This window comes from Eubalaena glacialis, chromosome 2 (assembly GCF_028564815.1).
Source record: "Eubalaena glacialis isolate mEubGla1 chromosome 2, mEubGla1.1.hap2.+ XY, whole genome shotgun sequence".
NCBI classification, from domain to species: Eukaryota; Metazoa; Chordata; class Mammalia; order Artiodactyla; family Balaenidae; genus Eubalaena; species Eubalaena glacialis.
Window position 1 is genome coordinate 194,057,050 of NC_083717.1, and position 15,699 is coordinate 194,072,748.

Genomic DNA, 15,699 nt, shown 5'->3' on the forward strand with positions numbered 1-15,699 from the left:
GTCCTGGGGTCCTGTGCCAGTGCCACGTGCATTTTGTAGCTCGGGAGTTCAGGTCAGGGGCCACGAGAGATAAAAAATGATGAGCTTCTGCCGCTGGTTTGGTGCTCTGAATTCTGGCCTTCTTCCCCGATCTGCCTCTTACTGTTTACTTGTTAAAGTACTCCAATAGCTGCTCAGGCATTCTGCCCGGGGTTACAGCTTCATTCTGTGGGAGGCACAGGGTGCAGCGTGCTTACGCCATCTTACTGGAAACGGGAACCTTGGAATCATTCTTGACTCCTTTGTTTTTTTCAGACCCCAGGTCTAATATGTCAGCATATTCTATGGGCTGCACTTTCACTGCTGCCACTCTAGTCCGAACGATGTCATCTCTGGCCTTGGTTTTTATGCTGGTCTGTTAGGTGGTCTCTCTGCTTCTGCTGTGTCTGAACCCCCATCACCCCACCCTACTTCACCCAGTCAGAGCCATCCTGGTAAAATAGGAATCAGATATTTTTATTGCTCTGTCTATGCTCAAAACCCATCTCACTCAGAGCAAAAGCCAAAATCTTTAAAATTAGCCCGTGCCAGTCCTCTGGTACCCGCTCCCCAACCCCTGGCTCTTCCCCGTACCTCTACCCACCCGCCCAGACCTCTTCTGGGCTTTCTGCTGCAGCCACACGAGTCTCCTGTCCTCCCTGGCCTCTTGCCGCAGGGCTCCTGCTCTCCTGTGAATGTTGCCCTTACAGAGCTGCCCAGTCCTTCTCTTTCTTCTGATCTTTGCCTGTGTGTCACCTTATCAACATGCAACCCTCCTCGCCTTGTCTCTTCTCCTGCCTTATTTTTCTGTATTTTATTACTGTCTGACGTACTCCATGTTTTACTTTATTTCTCGTCCCCCAGCTAGACTGTAAGCTCCATGAGGGCAGGCTGCTCAGTGCTTTAGGTACTTAGGACAGTGCCTGGCATGGAGTTGGCCCTTAATTATTAATTTGTTGAGTGACTTAGTGAGTAAATATCAGGTAAACAGTAACCAAAAGTATGCTGATATGACTATAAATATCAGGCAGAAGTAGATTTTAATGCAAATAGCGTTTTATTAAAGTAAACCTCAAATTTCAGGAATTGGTATCATACTGATAGCAGTGCATTTACATTAGACATTGATAACAAAGAGAATTAAATTGATAGCATATTTTGCATATCATAGCAATTGCCTTTCTTTTCCACTTAATGTTTTGGACATTTTTATCTATTAGCACGAATATAGCCATAACATTCTTTAAAAATGATACATATTAAGTAAGAGTATGCCATAGTTTAGCTTGTCCCTCTGTCATTCATTTTTTTCTAGGTTTTAACCACTACAGGTGTCAGGAAAAAGTATCCTCTCTCCTTGGAGGGTCCTTTATACCGTTGCCCTGTTTTATTTTCCCTTCGTATCCCCGATGAGCATCTTGCATGTTTGTTCTGCGTCCTTCAGTGGAATGCTGGTTTTGTGAGGGCAGGGGCTTTGTTTTGTTTACTGCTGTATCTCTGTGCCTAAGACAGTGCCTCACACGTGCTAGGTGTTCAGTAAGTATTTGCTGAATGAATGAATGCTTTGTTGGGGAGGAAGAAAACTTTCTTCTTCTAGGTTCTTCTGGCTGGTCTAAAAATTAAATTGACATGAGACAGATTAACAGGAGAAAATAAAATTTAATTTCACATGTTCAGGAACCCCACATACCTGAGAGGGTCAGAGACCCCACATACTGGAGAGGTTCAAAGACAGAAAGGTAAAAGGAGGTATATATGACATCCTGAACTAAGGAGTGGGGGAGGGGCTGGGGGCTTCCAAGGACAGAAGGGTCTTTTTTTTTTTTTTTTTTTTGGCCCCATCGCATGGCTTGCAGGATCTTCCGGGTCAGGGATTTAACCTGGGCCCTCCGCAGTGAAAGTGCAGAGTCCTAACCACTGGATCGCCAGGGAATTCCCCAGGAGGGTCATTTATAGGACGATAAGAAGGAGAGCAGATGTTTGGTAATTAGATGTTGGCCTTGCTGTATAGATGGGGCTCTCTATATATACACACACACACACACATATATTCTTTTCCATTATGGTTTACTACAGGATATTGAATATAGTTCCCTGTGCTATACAGTAGGACCTTGTTGTTTATCCATTCCATATATAGTAGTTTGCATCTGCTAACTGCAAACTCCCAATCCCTCCCTCCCCCAGCCCGCTCCCCCTTGGCAACCACAAGTCTGTTCTCTATGTCTGTGAGTCTGTTTCTGTTTCATAAGTAAATTCATTTGTATCTTATTTAATTTTAATTTAATTTTATTTAAAAAATTTTTTATTTTATTTTATTTTTTTCTGGCCTCTACAGAGTGTATTAAAAGCAGCATGTGAGGTTAACACATACTTTCACTGAATAAACATTACCTAGATATAACAAAATTCTATTTCGCTTTGAAATATCTTTTACATAGGTGACTGTACATGTTTTATTACATGCACCACAGTGTGTGAATCCCATTTTTAGTGCAAGAACTTCTGTACTTATTTACATATACACGTAGGACTCTTAGAAACATCTTTTATATGTGCATCTTTAAAAAGTATATGAATTGCAGCACATATCCTTTAACTGAGAAAACACTATCCAGAGGCAATAAATTCTACCACTCTTAAAAACGTCTGTTACACATTTAACTTTGCATAGTGTCTTACATGCACCAAAGTGTGGACATCATACTCTTAATTAAATAACTGTATGTTTTCACATGTACAGCCAAAATTCTTATAAATATCTCCTATACCTGAGATTTTACAGAATGTATGAAATGCAGCATATGCGGTGAACATTCTTTTGATGAAATAACACTTCCTGGATGTGACAAAATTCTATCACCTTAAGAAACATCTTTTTTAAAAAAACATTTTGTATCATATTTTAGATTCCGCATATAAGTGGTATCATACGGTATTTGTCTTTCTCTTTCTGACTTCACTTAGTATGATAATCTCTAGGTCCATCCACGTTGCTGCAAATGGCATTATTTCATTATTTTTACGGCTGAGTAGTATTCCATTGTATATATGTACCACATCTTCTTTATCCATTCATCTTTTGATGGACATCTAGGTTGCTTCCATGTCTTGGCTATTGTAAATAGTGCTGCAGTGAACATTGGGGTGCATGTATCTTTTCAAATTAGAGTTTTCATCTTTTCCGGATATATGCCCAGGAGTGGGATTGCTGGATCATATGGTAGCTCTATTTTTAGTTTTTTAAGGAACCTCCATACTGTTCTCCATAGTGGCTGCGTTTTGGAAAACAGCCACTTTACGTTCCCACCAACAGTGTAGGAAGGTTCTCTTTTCTCCACACCCTCTCCAGCATTTATTATTTGTAGATTTTTTGATGATGGCCATTCTGACTAGTGTGAGGTGATACCTCATGGTACTTTTGATTTGCATTTCTCTAATAATTAGCAATGTTGAGCATCTTTTCATGTGCCTCTTGGCCACCTGGATGTCTTCTGTGGAGAAATGTCTACTCCGGTCTTCTGCCCATTTTTTGATTGGGTTGTTTTTTTTTGATACTGAGCTGTGTGAGCCATTGGTATAGTTTGGAAATTAAGCCCTTGTCTGTCGCATCATTTGCCAATATTTTCTCCCATTCTGTAGGTTGTCTTTTTTTTTTTTATGGTTTCCTTTGCTGTGCAAAAGGTTGTAAGTTTGATTAGGTCCCTTTGTTTATTTTTGCTTTTATTTCTATTGCCTTGGGAGACTGACCTAAGAAAACACATTGCTACGATTTATGTCAGAGGATGTTTTGCTTCTGTGCTCTCCTGAACCTGTAGCGTCTTGACCGCCTTTAGTTCAAAATAGTCCTCATACAAAAGTGACACATTTTGGGGAGGCTCGTTCTGAACCCCTACAGCTCCCATATGTGTCTTTGCATGTGCTTCCTTGTCTGCAGGTGCGAATACTGCCCTTGGGGAAGATACTGAGGAAAGAAGTGTCGGCTGGCAGGAGATGTGTTCTGAGGTTAATAGGACGGGTCATAGTGCTCTGCAGAGTAACCGCTTGTACCCATCTGCCTCCCTCTCCTCGTAACCTAAGCATAGTTGTTCTTCTTGCCAATTCAGAGGGTGGAAAAGGTTTCTCATTGTTTTAATTTGCATCTATTTGGTGACTGACTGTGAATTTGAGTGTATTTTCATTTGTTTATTGACGATTTGCAGTTTTTCTTATAGGACTTAATGTAAAAGTAACTATTCAAGAATTCTCCTAGCATGTGGGAATTTCTTAGCTTTTTGTAAACAGTATACTAACTTGTAATATTCTTTGCAGGCCACTGAGCCAAAAGAGCTCAGAGACGGAGTATATTAACAAATACAGAAAACTTGAAGCACAAGAGTTTGATATGTATGGCAGTGGTCATTCAACCAGTGGGCCAGGTAAACGAGTATCTTTAAATATCATAAAATATGATATGTGAGTTGTTCACATGTTAAAACATTAACTTCTTAAAAGCCTTTAAGAAATGTATTTTGATCAATAAAGAATCCATATTGCTTGTTAATTCAGGATTTTGGGGGGATGAGTATATGATAGATTATAAATTGTGAGTGTGTGATGTGTTGTGAGTTGCTCATGTTTTTCTCTCTTAAGTATAGTGTCTAAATAGTCTGTCCTTTGGAAGACTAATAATGGTCCCTGACCTTACTATTAATTAGAATTACTTAAAATTGTTATTATAATTTTAATAATAATATATTATTATAAAATTATTTTATTGTTATTAAAATGATTATAGTTTTAAAAATAATAATCATATTAAAACAAAATTTTAAATAGTACATAAATGTATACAATAAAAGGTGAAGATCCTTCTTAACCTCTCCTCCTCCGAAGGAGGAGATACGAGGATACAACTGTTCAGAGTTTGGGTTTAAGCTAGTTACTTTCTGTGAGTATGCACTTTCTTTTAGTGAGCTGATTGTCTTATCAGCATTAGGCCGTATTCATATGACAGAAGTAAGTTTTTGACTTTTTGGTTTATAAAAGGTTATCCGTCACGAACTTCCTACCAATTCGCTCAGGAAGTTCTGCCTCCTTTCTTTCTACCCTGTGTACTTATGCTGGGACTTAGGGACAGAAGTTGGGGTTAGAGTAATATTTTCCAGCCTTTTTGAAAATTATGAAATATAGTCCATATGTAAAAGTATACTAATCCTTATTCTTCTTGGTATTTATTTGGGCTTCTTGACAATATAAAATATTGGTATCCTTCATCAATTCTGGAAAATTCTGAGCCATTATCTATGCCCCACTCTCTCATGCAGTTTTGTATTTTTCATTTTTTTGGTTACTCTACTATATGCAGGTTAATTTCTCATTGTTTATCTTTCTCCTAAGGCAGAAGCAGCTTTGAATTCTTTGTCTTCCTCTCTGTGTCCTTGCCTTATTATAGACTTTGGCCTGGTGTTTCCTCTCTCTCTTGCCAAGCTTTCGGTTTTTTAAAGATGATGTTTGTATATTTCATCTAGCATCTTTAGTTGTCCTCAGGAGGAATATTTGTGTGAACAGCCCAGTACATTATTACCAGAAGTGATAGTTCAAAGTGATAGTGTGTCCTTTGATTCAATATTTACTTATTCTAAGAAAAGTACAACGTAGTACGTGTAAGAACATCGTTTATTGCATCGTTGCTTATTTATGGGAAGCCTTAGAAGTCTCTTAAATGTCAGTGAACAGAGGCCTGGTGATTTTTATCTGTGTAGGGGAGTGTGTGGACTTTGATAGAAGCCTGAAATAGCTATGTGTTATTGTGGAAAGACATCTGTCATTTAATATTTCCTTTTGGGGAAGTGTGTTAGTTTTCAGATGACTCTTGATGATGTGATCCTTCTTGTTACGGGCTTAGTTGGCTCACGGGCTTAGTTGCTCCGCAGCATGTGGGATCTTCCCAGACCAGGGCTCGAATCCATGTCCCCTGCTGGCAGGCGGATTCTTAACCACTGCACCACCAGGGAAGCCCCAGCAAAGGTATTTTGAATCAAAGTATTTTAAACTGGATATAACAAAATTTTCATGTTGAAACCTTGGGGCTGGACTGGAATTAGAGGTACCAGTGCGATCTCACAGTTTTAATGTAAATAGACAGAATAGGGATAGAAATAGCTGTGTGTACACACACACACACACACACACACACACACACACACGAGAACCTCACCTCTTCCCCACAGACACTGCCACACTTCAAAGCATGGAGCGGCACCTCCTGCTTCCTGTGGCCCCTCTCCTCCCTCACATCCCCATACGTGCATCACCTGGTCCTGTCCGGCCACCCCACGACCGGCTCCCCACTCCATGCCGTCACCCCAGTCGTCAGTCCCCATCCAGTCTCGCCTGGACTTCTCCTCATGTCCATGCTGGCCCCCACCAGTCCAGTCTCTCCAGAATGACCAGAGCAGTCTTCTCCAAACACTGACCTCACCCCTCGACGTTCCCGCACCCGCACACACTCAGGCCAAGGTGAACCGAGAACCTTCAACAGCTTCCCCTTGCTCTGAGTATTAAAGCTAAAATTCTTAGTCACGGCCCCAGGCCCTGTCACCAGTTGGGCCTATATCTCATCCAGCCTCATCCAACACAACCGCATTCGTCCTCTACTGCTCCTGTGACACGTGATCCCAACCTTAGTAGCTTAAAACAACACACATTTACAGTATTCTCTTACAGCTCTGAACGTCAGAGGTCCAAAAGCAGTCTGGGCTAAGATCCAGAGGTCTGCACAGCTGGTTCCTTCTGGAGGCTCTGGGGAACAACCCATTCCCCACCTCTTCAGCTTCGAGAAGCCGCCCGCACTCCCTGGCTCACTGCCCCCTCCTTGTTTCATTCTGGCTTCTGTCCTCACATCTACGACTGACTCCGCTAAGAGCCCTGCGATTACACCAGACCCGCCCACACAGCCCCTCCACCTCAAGCTCCTCAACTTAATCTGTAACGTTCCTTTTACCATGTGATGCAGCACAGTCACCACATGTTCTGAAGAGGAGGGTGAGGATCTCTGTGGAGGGCTATTATTCAGTCTCCAACTGACCCTGCCCACCCACACCCCAGGCTTTCTCCTATTACATGCCCTCTGCACACATTTTCCTCTCCCCCTGATCCCCAAACTGTCTAGGTAACTTCTATAACGTCTATTCATCCTTCAGCTAGCTCCAAGCTCAATTGTTACTTTCCTGATACCCCAGCTCAAGTCAGAAACCCTTATCCTAAGTCCCCAGAGAGTTTATCTTTCAGAGCATTTACCTCCAAAAGCATTTATTTGTGTAACTACATGATTAAATGATAATCTCTGTAAGAGGAGGGACCAGGTCTTTTTAACTTATATTCTCATTGCTTCACACTGTCCCTGGCACACACCTTGATAAACATTGGTCGTTGAGTGAATCCTCCAAGTGCACTCAAAGCTATATGACTGCCTAGTGAAAAGCTCCAAATATATTAAGGTGCCATGGACAGAGAAAGCAAATAGCAGTTTCAAATATGAATCCAAATCAAAAGTTACAAGAGCAGACACTTGCACTTGCAGGCACTCATTTGTAATCTAGCCACCTCCACACAGTGGCAATCCCTATGGCATGCTCCAGCACCAGCAGTGGTGTGCTTGAGGTTTGTATATGTGAGTGACCAGGTGATGCACGGATGGGGATGTGAGGGAGGAGAGGGGTCGCAGGAAGCAGGAGGTGCCGCTCCATGCTTTGAAGTGCGGCAGTGCCTGTGGGGAAGAGATGAGGTTCTCGTGTGTGTGTGTGTGTGTGTGTGTGTGTGTTTGTGTGTGTGTACACACAGCTGTTTCTATCCCTATTCTATTTACATTAAAACTGTGAGCGCACTGGTACCTCTAATTCCAGTCCAGCCCCAAGGTTTCAACATGAAAATTTTGTTATATCCAGTTTAAAATACTTTGATTCAAAATACCTTTGCTGGGGCTTCCCTGGTAGTGCAGTGGTTAAGAATCCGCCTGCCAGCAGGGGACACGGATTTGAGCCCTGGTCTGGGAAGATCCCACATGCTGCGGAGCAACTAAGCCCGTGAGCCACAACTACTGAGCCTGCGTTCTGGAGCCCGCAAGCCACAACTACTGAGCCCACATGCCACAACTACTGAAGCCCGTGTGCCTAGAGCCCGTGCTCTGCAACAAGAGAAGCCACCGCAGTGAGAAGCCCATGTACTGCAACGAAGACCCAACGCAGCCAAAAAAAAATAATAATAAAAATAAATAAATAATAAATTAAAAAATAATAATTAAAAAAATACCTTTGCTTTTGGCGTGATACAGGTGTTATTTCATCTATATAACTGTTTTAAAAAATTATTTCTAAGTAGAAATCCAAGAATGCACATTCTGTGAATTTCTGTGAATTACATTAAAATATTTTATATAGTTTAAAGTAAATCTTTTTTTTTAAAATTGAGATTTAATAGCATTTCTGAACAGCTTGACCTTGGTTCCAAGCTGTGGACTCCTGCAGGGTTTCTGTTGTTTTCGTATAGCAGTTTTGAATTTGTCCTGGGATGGTGTCCTTAGTTGTGATTGAATGCCACAGTGCTACCTCCCTTTTAATTCGGTGATATTTTTGGTGGTTGTTTCCATCCCTTTGATAGCTTTTCTTTTGAGTTTAAGAGCATGGCCTGTATGGAGTTTTCAATAACTGAGAAGGGAAATATTCAAATTAAGTTTAATTTTGTATTTAGAATACCAACCCATACTTGGAGAAAGTGATATGTAATTATTTTGAAGATTTAATTTTATGCTTAAATCAGCAATGTAGTAATTAAACTTATTTTCTATAGTATACAGTGTCTAGATTTTATGATAAGAAATGTTATTATGTTCTCCAGTTAAAATCCATTATATACTGTTTGGAACCCTGACTCCTGAATTTTTTTGGTTAGATTTTATATTTGAGAAACTAGCAATTTTCATGGTTTCCAGTTTTTTCCAGTTCATGTGAGATATTTTAATGTTAATAACCTTGGATAAAGAGATAACAGGAAAATAAAATTTGAGGTTGAGGTATTTCTCATATCACTTTTGGATTACACTTTGCTGTATGTGGTTTGTTGATTTGCGTTAAATTACCCGTTTTCTTTTCTTTGAGAACTTACCTGTAATATTTTCCTGGCCCCCTCCTTTGATTTGGTTGCTGCTGTACAGGTGAAAGAGCTGCACAGCCGTGAACATGTCTTTTGCTTCCTGTCTTCCCTCTGGCGGTGGATGTGGAGGCTGGACTTGATTTGCGCTCGGTCGGCTGCAGCCAGTGACCTAAAAATGTCAGCCTGTGTTTCCTGTTAAACAGAGAGAGGGCTGTGGTTTAGACAATACAGTTAGGACTTCTGCAATTCTTTTCTTGTAGCATTTCTGTCTTTAAGCAGCAGCCTTCAAAATGCATGTAATCAAGGAATGTAAGTCACATCAGTGTTGTCAAAGTGGTGGCTCGTTTAGCAGCACTGTGAGCCACGGCTGCAGGTTCTGAGCAAAAAATACAGCTGCTGCCTTTCTGTCTTTCTAAAGAGTCTGTGTCACCTCTCTTCCCCGTGCAGGCCTTGTCCCTCTCACCCTGCGTCCCACTCCCTGTCACTGCATCTCCCAGCCGTGTCACAGCTCAGGAGCTCCTCCCTCTGTCTCTCTTCGTTTGTTTGGAGTCTCATCCCTTCCCTTTGTGTTAAGAAGGCCTATTATTGATTGATAAGCCTACCAACACCAAGAATGGGAAGGTCTCTATTTTTTCCCTATTTATGCATATATGATCTCAGTTCTTGCATTTGTAGACTGGCCTAGGTACCCAGACATCATTTAGAATTCTAAATAATTTAATAAAATCTTGGAACCATTTGTAAGTTAGGAACTGTTCACACATTGAGTTTTTTTTGTTTTTTTTTAAATTTATTTTTGGCTGCGTTGGGTCTTTGTTGTTGCACACGGGCTTTCTGTAGTTGCGGCGAGCAGGGGCTACTCTTGGTTGCGGTGCGCGGGCTTCTCATTGCGGTGGCTTCTCTTGTTGTGGAGCACGGGCTCTAGGCGCGAGGGCTTCAGTAGCTGTGGCACGTGGGCTCTAGAGCGCAAGCTCAGTAGTTGTGGCGCATGGGCTTAGTTGCTCTGCGGCATGTGGGATCTTCCCGGACCAGGGCTTGAACCCATGTTCCCTGCCTTGGCAGGCGGATTCTTAACCACTGCGCCACCAGGGAAGTCCCACGCATTGAGTTTTGCTACATGTTTTGAAGGTAGTGTGGTTAAATTAAAGGGCTTTTTAGCTGAGAGTGCTTCTGGAAGGGGTGCGATTGAGCGCAAGTATACCAGTGGGAACACAGGACAGCGTCAGTGATTGTGTTTCTTAAAAGCTAAGCGGAGCAACGGAAAGAGAGTGAGATGTGAGAGTGGACAGAAATGCACGCTTTGGAGTTTGGCGGTCAGTAGTGAGGTGACTAGAAGGTTAGAAAGCTGTTGAAGGCAGGACTTGGAGAACTTTCCCCCGAAGTCAGTGCCGCGATGCCCTAGAAGGAACTCTGCTTCCACAAAGAAGCTGTTTTTGCTTTGAGAGAGATCAGAACGGGCTCCTCTGTTCTTAAAATTCAGAACAAGTACTGCACATCTTGATTCAACTGTAGGAAAATAGCATATTTTAATTATATAGTTAGACCGATTTTGAAACTGAGAGTATGTGTAGGGGAAAATGTAGGAGAGCAAAAGCAAAACATGGACACGTGTGTCAAGTGGGAAGGGTGATGGCAGAACAGAGGGAGAGGCTGGGGCAGAGAAGCAAAGGCCTGGGAGGAACAGGGAGGGGGGCGTTGAGGGGAGACCTGGGGAGGGAGCCAGCTCAGTGCTGAGTTTCGGAGAGACAGGGAAGCTTTCAAAGTTTATTTACTTTGGAAGTAAAACTTACTTCCCAATAGAAGTCTGTATCCTGTGAATTTTGATGATTTGTCAAGAATTTGTGGCATCCGGAGTGTAGTGCGTGTATTTACAGGAGGATGTTCAATAACAGGGCTGGGCAGAGCTCCCCAGGGTGTGTCTTTCTTTTTTTTTTAAAGTAATAAATTTATTTTATTTTATTTATTTATTTTTGGCTGTGTTGGGTCTTCGTTGCTGCTTACGGGCCTTCTCTACTTGCGGCGAGCGGGGGCTACTCTTCGTTGCAGTGCACGGGCTTCTCATTGCGGTGGCTTTTCTCATTGTGGAGCACGGGCTCTAGGCGCGCGGGCTTCAGTAGTTGTGGCATGCGGGCTCAGTAGTTGTGGCTCACGGGCTCTAGAGCGCAGGCTCAGTAGTTGTGGCACACGGGTTTAGTTGCTCCGCGGCATGTGGGATCTTCCCAGACCAGGGATCGAACCCACGTCCCCTGCATTGGCAGGCGGACTGTCAACCACTGCGCCACCAGGGAAGCCCCCCAGGGTGTGTCTTTGTCAGAGTAAAGTTGTCCCTTCCAGGGTGCTTGTTCCCAAGGTATCCTTAGGGTGTTTGGTTGTCTACTACTGATTTATTTTAGTAGCAAGGAATGAACACTTAACAAATTGGTGTGAAATTTCAAATAAACGTTTGTTCTTTAAGTTAATCATTTTTGTGCCATTTTCAAGTGATGAGTACTGTGCTCTGCAGATCTTTTATCTTAGAAGGTAGTGCTGAGCCTACAACATTGATTGCTCTGATGGAGGGTAAGATGGTGCTAAGCTTGTATAATTATTAGCAGTGGGTGCTAAGGGAATTTTCTAATTACCCTGCTCACAGTGTTAGCCTGTAGAATATGTATTTGTGTGTGTGTACAGCTTGCTGTATATATAGATAAAACAGTAGGTTGTCTACCTTGCCTTTTTTCATATAAGAAATAGCATTGTATTTGTTTTGTCTGAATCCAGGTCCAAGGCCACCTTTAGCTAAATCAAGCAATGTGATGTGCATCCCAGAGACAACTTATAAATATCCTGATTTGCCTATAAATCGATGTAAGGAAGAGGTAAAATTATTTTTGTCATAATGTAATTTTGTTGTTTGACTAAATGCCGGTGACCCAGCCCTTGGTTTCTGGTCTGAAAGTGATGAGGTGCTGGGCAGGCACCCCAGGGAGGTGGTTTTGTGTAATAAGCGTGTTGATGGCCTTCCTTTTGGCTGTGCTTCATTTGTTCAGCCTTCCCCTGAGCTCATCTCCTCATATTTAATTATTCATCTAGTCTTCCCTGCTCTGAAATAAGGGTGAGTAAACACCTGCTGGGCCCCAGGAGAGCTGCTTCTTGCAATACCCACTGCCCAGACTTTTTAGAAAGCAAATAATGCCCTCAGCCGCAGTCTTCTCTAGCATTCCACTGGGTTTTCTTTACACGCTGCCTGGTTTGTTTGCCTGGTGATTGATCAGTCATTGATACATTATTTTAAGAACAATGTTGGGCAATATAGCAGCAGGATGACTACACTTTTAATTAGTTACATGTTATTAAACATGGGTAAAAGTAAGCGTATTGAAACCTTAATTAACTATACTAGCGGAAGAAGTGGTTATAGATAAGACTAAACTGTAAATGTTCTAAATTTAATTTTTATTTTGCTTTAGATCGAATCATGCAGCTTTTGTAGAGTAGATATACTTTATTAATTTTTAAGAGGCCAATATTCAAATTAATTTGTATTCCCTGACCACGGCAATTGCTAGAGTGATAAGAGCTTACTCATGTTTAGGGTGGAGGCGGGGGGTGGTGGGGAGAAATTGGGTTGGCGTTCTAGAGCTGCTCCGTACAGTCTGTACGTGGAACAGTAGATGTTCATTGTTTAAAAATGTGTCTGAAGAGTTTCAAATGAGAATTTAAAGCCACTTGAGTGTAGTAACAGCTGTGTTTTCATGTTTCTCAGCAGAATTACACGGAGGTTCATTACAAAATTTTAAAATAATAGAAATTTAGACTTAACAAGAGCTATAGAAATTTAGACTTAACAAGAGCTATAGAAATTCGTTTTGGTGTTTTCATATTTATAGACGAAGAAATTGAGACATAGGGCTCAGTGAACTTGGCCTGAATTTCTGTGGCAATTAGTTATTGTTCACAGTGGTCAAATTGGTTTCAAATTCAGCAACCATTAGTAACCTTCTTTCTCTCGTTTGTGTGCTTAGGTGGTTAGGTAATAATTTAACTTTTAAGGATGAAAAGAAAATAAATTCTGAAAGTCTTCCTGAGATAAAGCTTTTGGTTCATAGGTAATACTTTATTACATCATTGTTAAATTTGTGGCAATTTTGAAGGTTTTTTTTTTTAAATTCTAGGTCGTTTCTTTGATAGAAAGTAATTCTGTGGTAATTATACACGGTGCCACTGGTAGTGGTAAAAGTACTCAGCTCCCGCAGTATATCTTGGATCATTACCTCCAACGCTCTACCTACTGCAACATTGTGGTCACCCAGCCGCGGAAGATCGGGGCCAGCAGCATCGCCAGGTGGATCAGTAAAGAGCGCGCCTGGGCCCTGGGTGGTCTGGTGGGCTATCAGGTGAGACTGATGGGGAGCCATCTCGCTCTTGGTTAATTTTTTCTTTTAATTTATTTTTTGGCCATGCCACATGGCATGTGGAATCTTAGTTCCTCAACCAGGGATTGAACCCACGCCCCCTGTGTCGGAAGCGCAGAGTCTTAACCACTGGACCGCCAGGGAAGTCCCTCTTTGTTAATTTTTTATTTTATGTAAGTTGATGATAAGATGTGATTATTTTCTGCTGGAAAAGAAAATGAAATCAGTTGCTTATAGAGCAGAATTATGGCATAATTTTAAAAACAGTGAATCTCTGAAGTTCTTGAAAATATTGATAACTTTAGTTTCTTTCTCAGTTGAATAGAAAAGAAGTGAGAATGCTCAGACTTGAGAATGACTTTTATATAATTTTATCTTTTAATTATATCTTTATGTTGAAGATGTCTTCATACACAATCATTTTAACATAAAAATGATATGGGAAGTACGACTAGATAGGCCAATCTCTCCCCCCATCACCAAAAAAGAAGAAGAAGAAAGAAGAAAAATCAACTTGAGAATTTCAGTTTTAATTTAGACCCTATGTTTTTTGTGATATACAATAATCTTTTTTCCCTGTCTTACCTTCATTATGAAATGAACATAGCATTTTTTGGTAGTTAAATGTGAACCATTTAAACTGAAAATTTTCTCCTTTCTTTTTTCCTTCCCCAATTTTAGGTAGGGTTGGAGAAAATAGCAACAGAAGATACCAAGTTAATTTATATGACAACCGGCGTGCTGCTTCAGAAAATAGTTAGTGCCAAGAGTTTGATGGAATTCACGCATGTCTTCATTGATGAAGTAAGTGCTCTGCTCTTATGTTCATGTTCCTATTTGATAAGAGAGCACAGTGCAAGTTACTTGTAAAGTGTCAAAAAGTACTTTGGGTCTATATCTACTTATTCTACTTAGAATGTTGATTTTCTGTTTTTATACTTTGCTCTTACTTCCCAAATGTGGGTGGGGATGTTGAGGACTGTGAAAAGATTCCTTGTTTAGAGCAGGGGTTGGCAGACTACAGCCCTCAGGCCAACGTTGGCCCCTGTTTTTGTAAGTAAAGTTTTATTGGCACACAGTTTTGCTCTTTGTTTATGATTGCTGGTGTTCTACAGAAGAGATGAGTAGTTGGGACAAGACCATATGTTCCATGAAGCTGGAAGTATTTGCCCTCTGGCCTTTTACAGGGAAAGGCTGCTGACCCTGGTTTAGAGTGTTAGCCACATCAGACAATTAAAAGAACTTTAATTGTCTGTAGGTATTTTTAGTGCCTTACAGATACTTTCCATCTAGTAAAACAAGGACAATAATATCTTTTAAGAAAATGAATAAAGTAAATAGATGATATTGATCTATTCACTTTTCTAAAAAAATCTCTAATAAAGTATTGTGAACCCTGTCTTTGTGCCAGTCTTAGCTTTCTCGACTTTTCTCAGTAAGGATGGAATATTTAATTGATTTTGATTTGATTCTATTCTGTTCTATTTAGGCCGCGCAATGCGGCTTGTGGGATCTTAGTTTCCTGACCAGGGATTGAACCTGCGCCCTCTGCAGTGAAAGCGCCGGGTCCTAACCACTGGACCACCAGGGAATTCCTGATTTTGTTTATAGAGTTTTTTGAGGTGGGGAGATGCTGTGTTCAAACAGTTTTCCAAGGAGCTTTGGAAATGCCTCTACCCCAAACTCTTGAGTTTTAAATCTCATCAGTAATTATGCCTTGAGAAGCTTTACTTATTTCTTGTGGCATTAGAAACATCAGCAAATAAATAGGATTAGTGGGAGACTGTGAGGTGGGGCTGGAGTACCTGATAGAGGCTGGAGTGAAACCCCCTGAGCAGCCCTTTAGGGAAAGGTCTCTCCATTCTCTTGACATGTGTGTGATCAGTATAATACCGAAACATACTGTCAATGGAAATAATCAGTAAACAATCTATAATAGGAATAGAAAAGAGTGTTATTTGAGCCAAACTGAGGACTATAGCCTGGGACACACAGATTAAAGAAGCACTTGAACTGTGTTCTGCTGGACTACAAAATGGGGGGCTTATAAAGGCAAAAACTGAAAAATACAAGTTGTTTGTTGAGAATTAGGATCGGAGCTGGAGAGAAGTAAGGGTGCTAGTTAAGCAAGGATTGGTTGGGGTCTGAAATGGTT

General features: G+C 41.2%; 1 protein-coding gene across 1 annotated transcript in view; it reads left to right on the forward strand.

The window, feature by feature from the left end:
- TDRD9 (tudor domain containing 9) overlaps positions 1 to 15,699 on the forward strand; it is a 120,896-nt gene that overhangs the window by 16,436 nt on the left and 88,761 nt on the right. The window contains exons 2-5 of the mRNA XM_061182922.1: positions 4,330 to 4,436; positions 11,911 to 12,008; positions 13,305 to 13,526; positions 14,226 to 14,348. Of these exons, the coding sequence (XP_061038905.1) occupies positions 4,330 to 4,436; positions 11,911 to 12,008; positions 13,305 to 13,526; positions 14,226 to 14,348 (550 nt within the window). The remainder of the gene's footprint in view (positions 1 to 4,329; positions 4,437 to 11,910; positions 12,009 to 13,304; positions 13,527 to 14,225; positions 14,349 to 15,699) is intronic.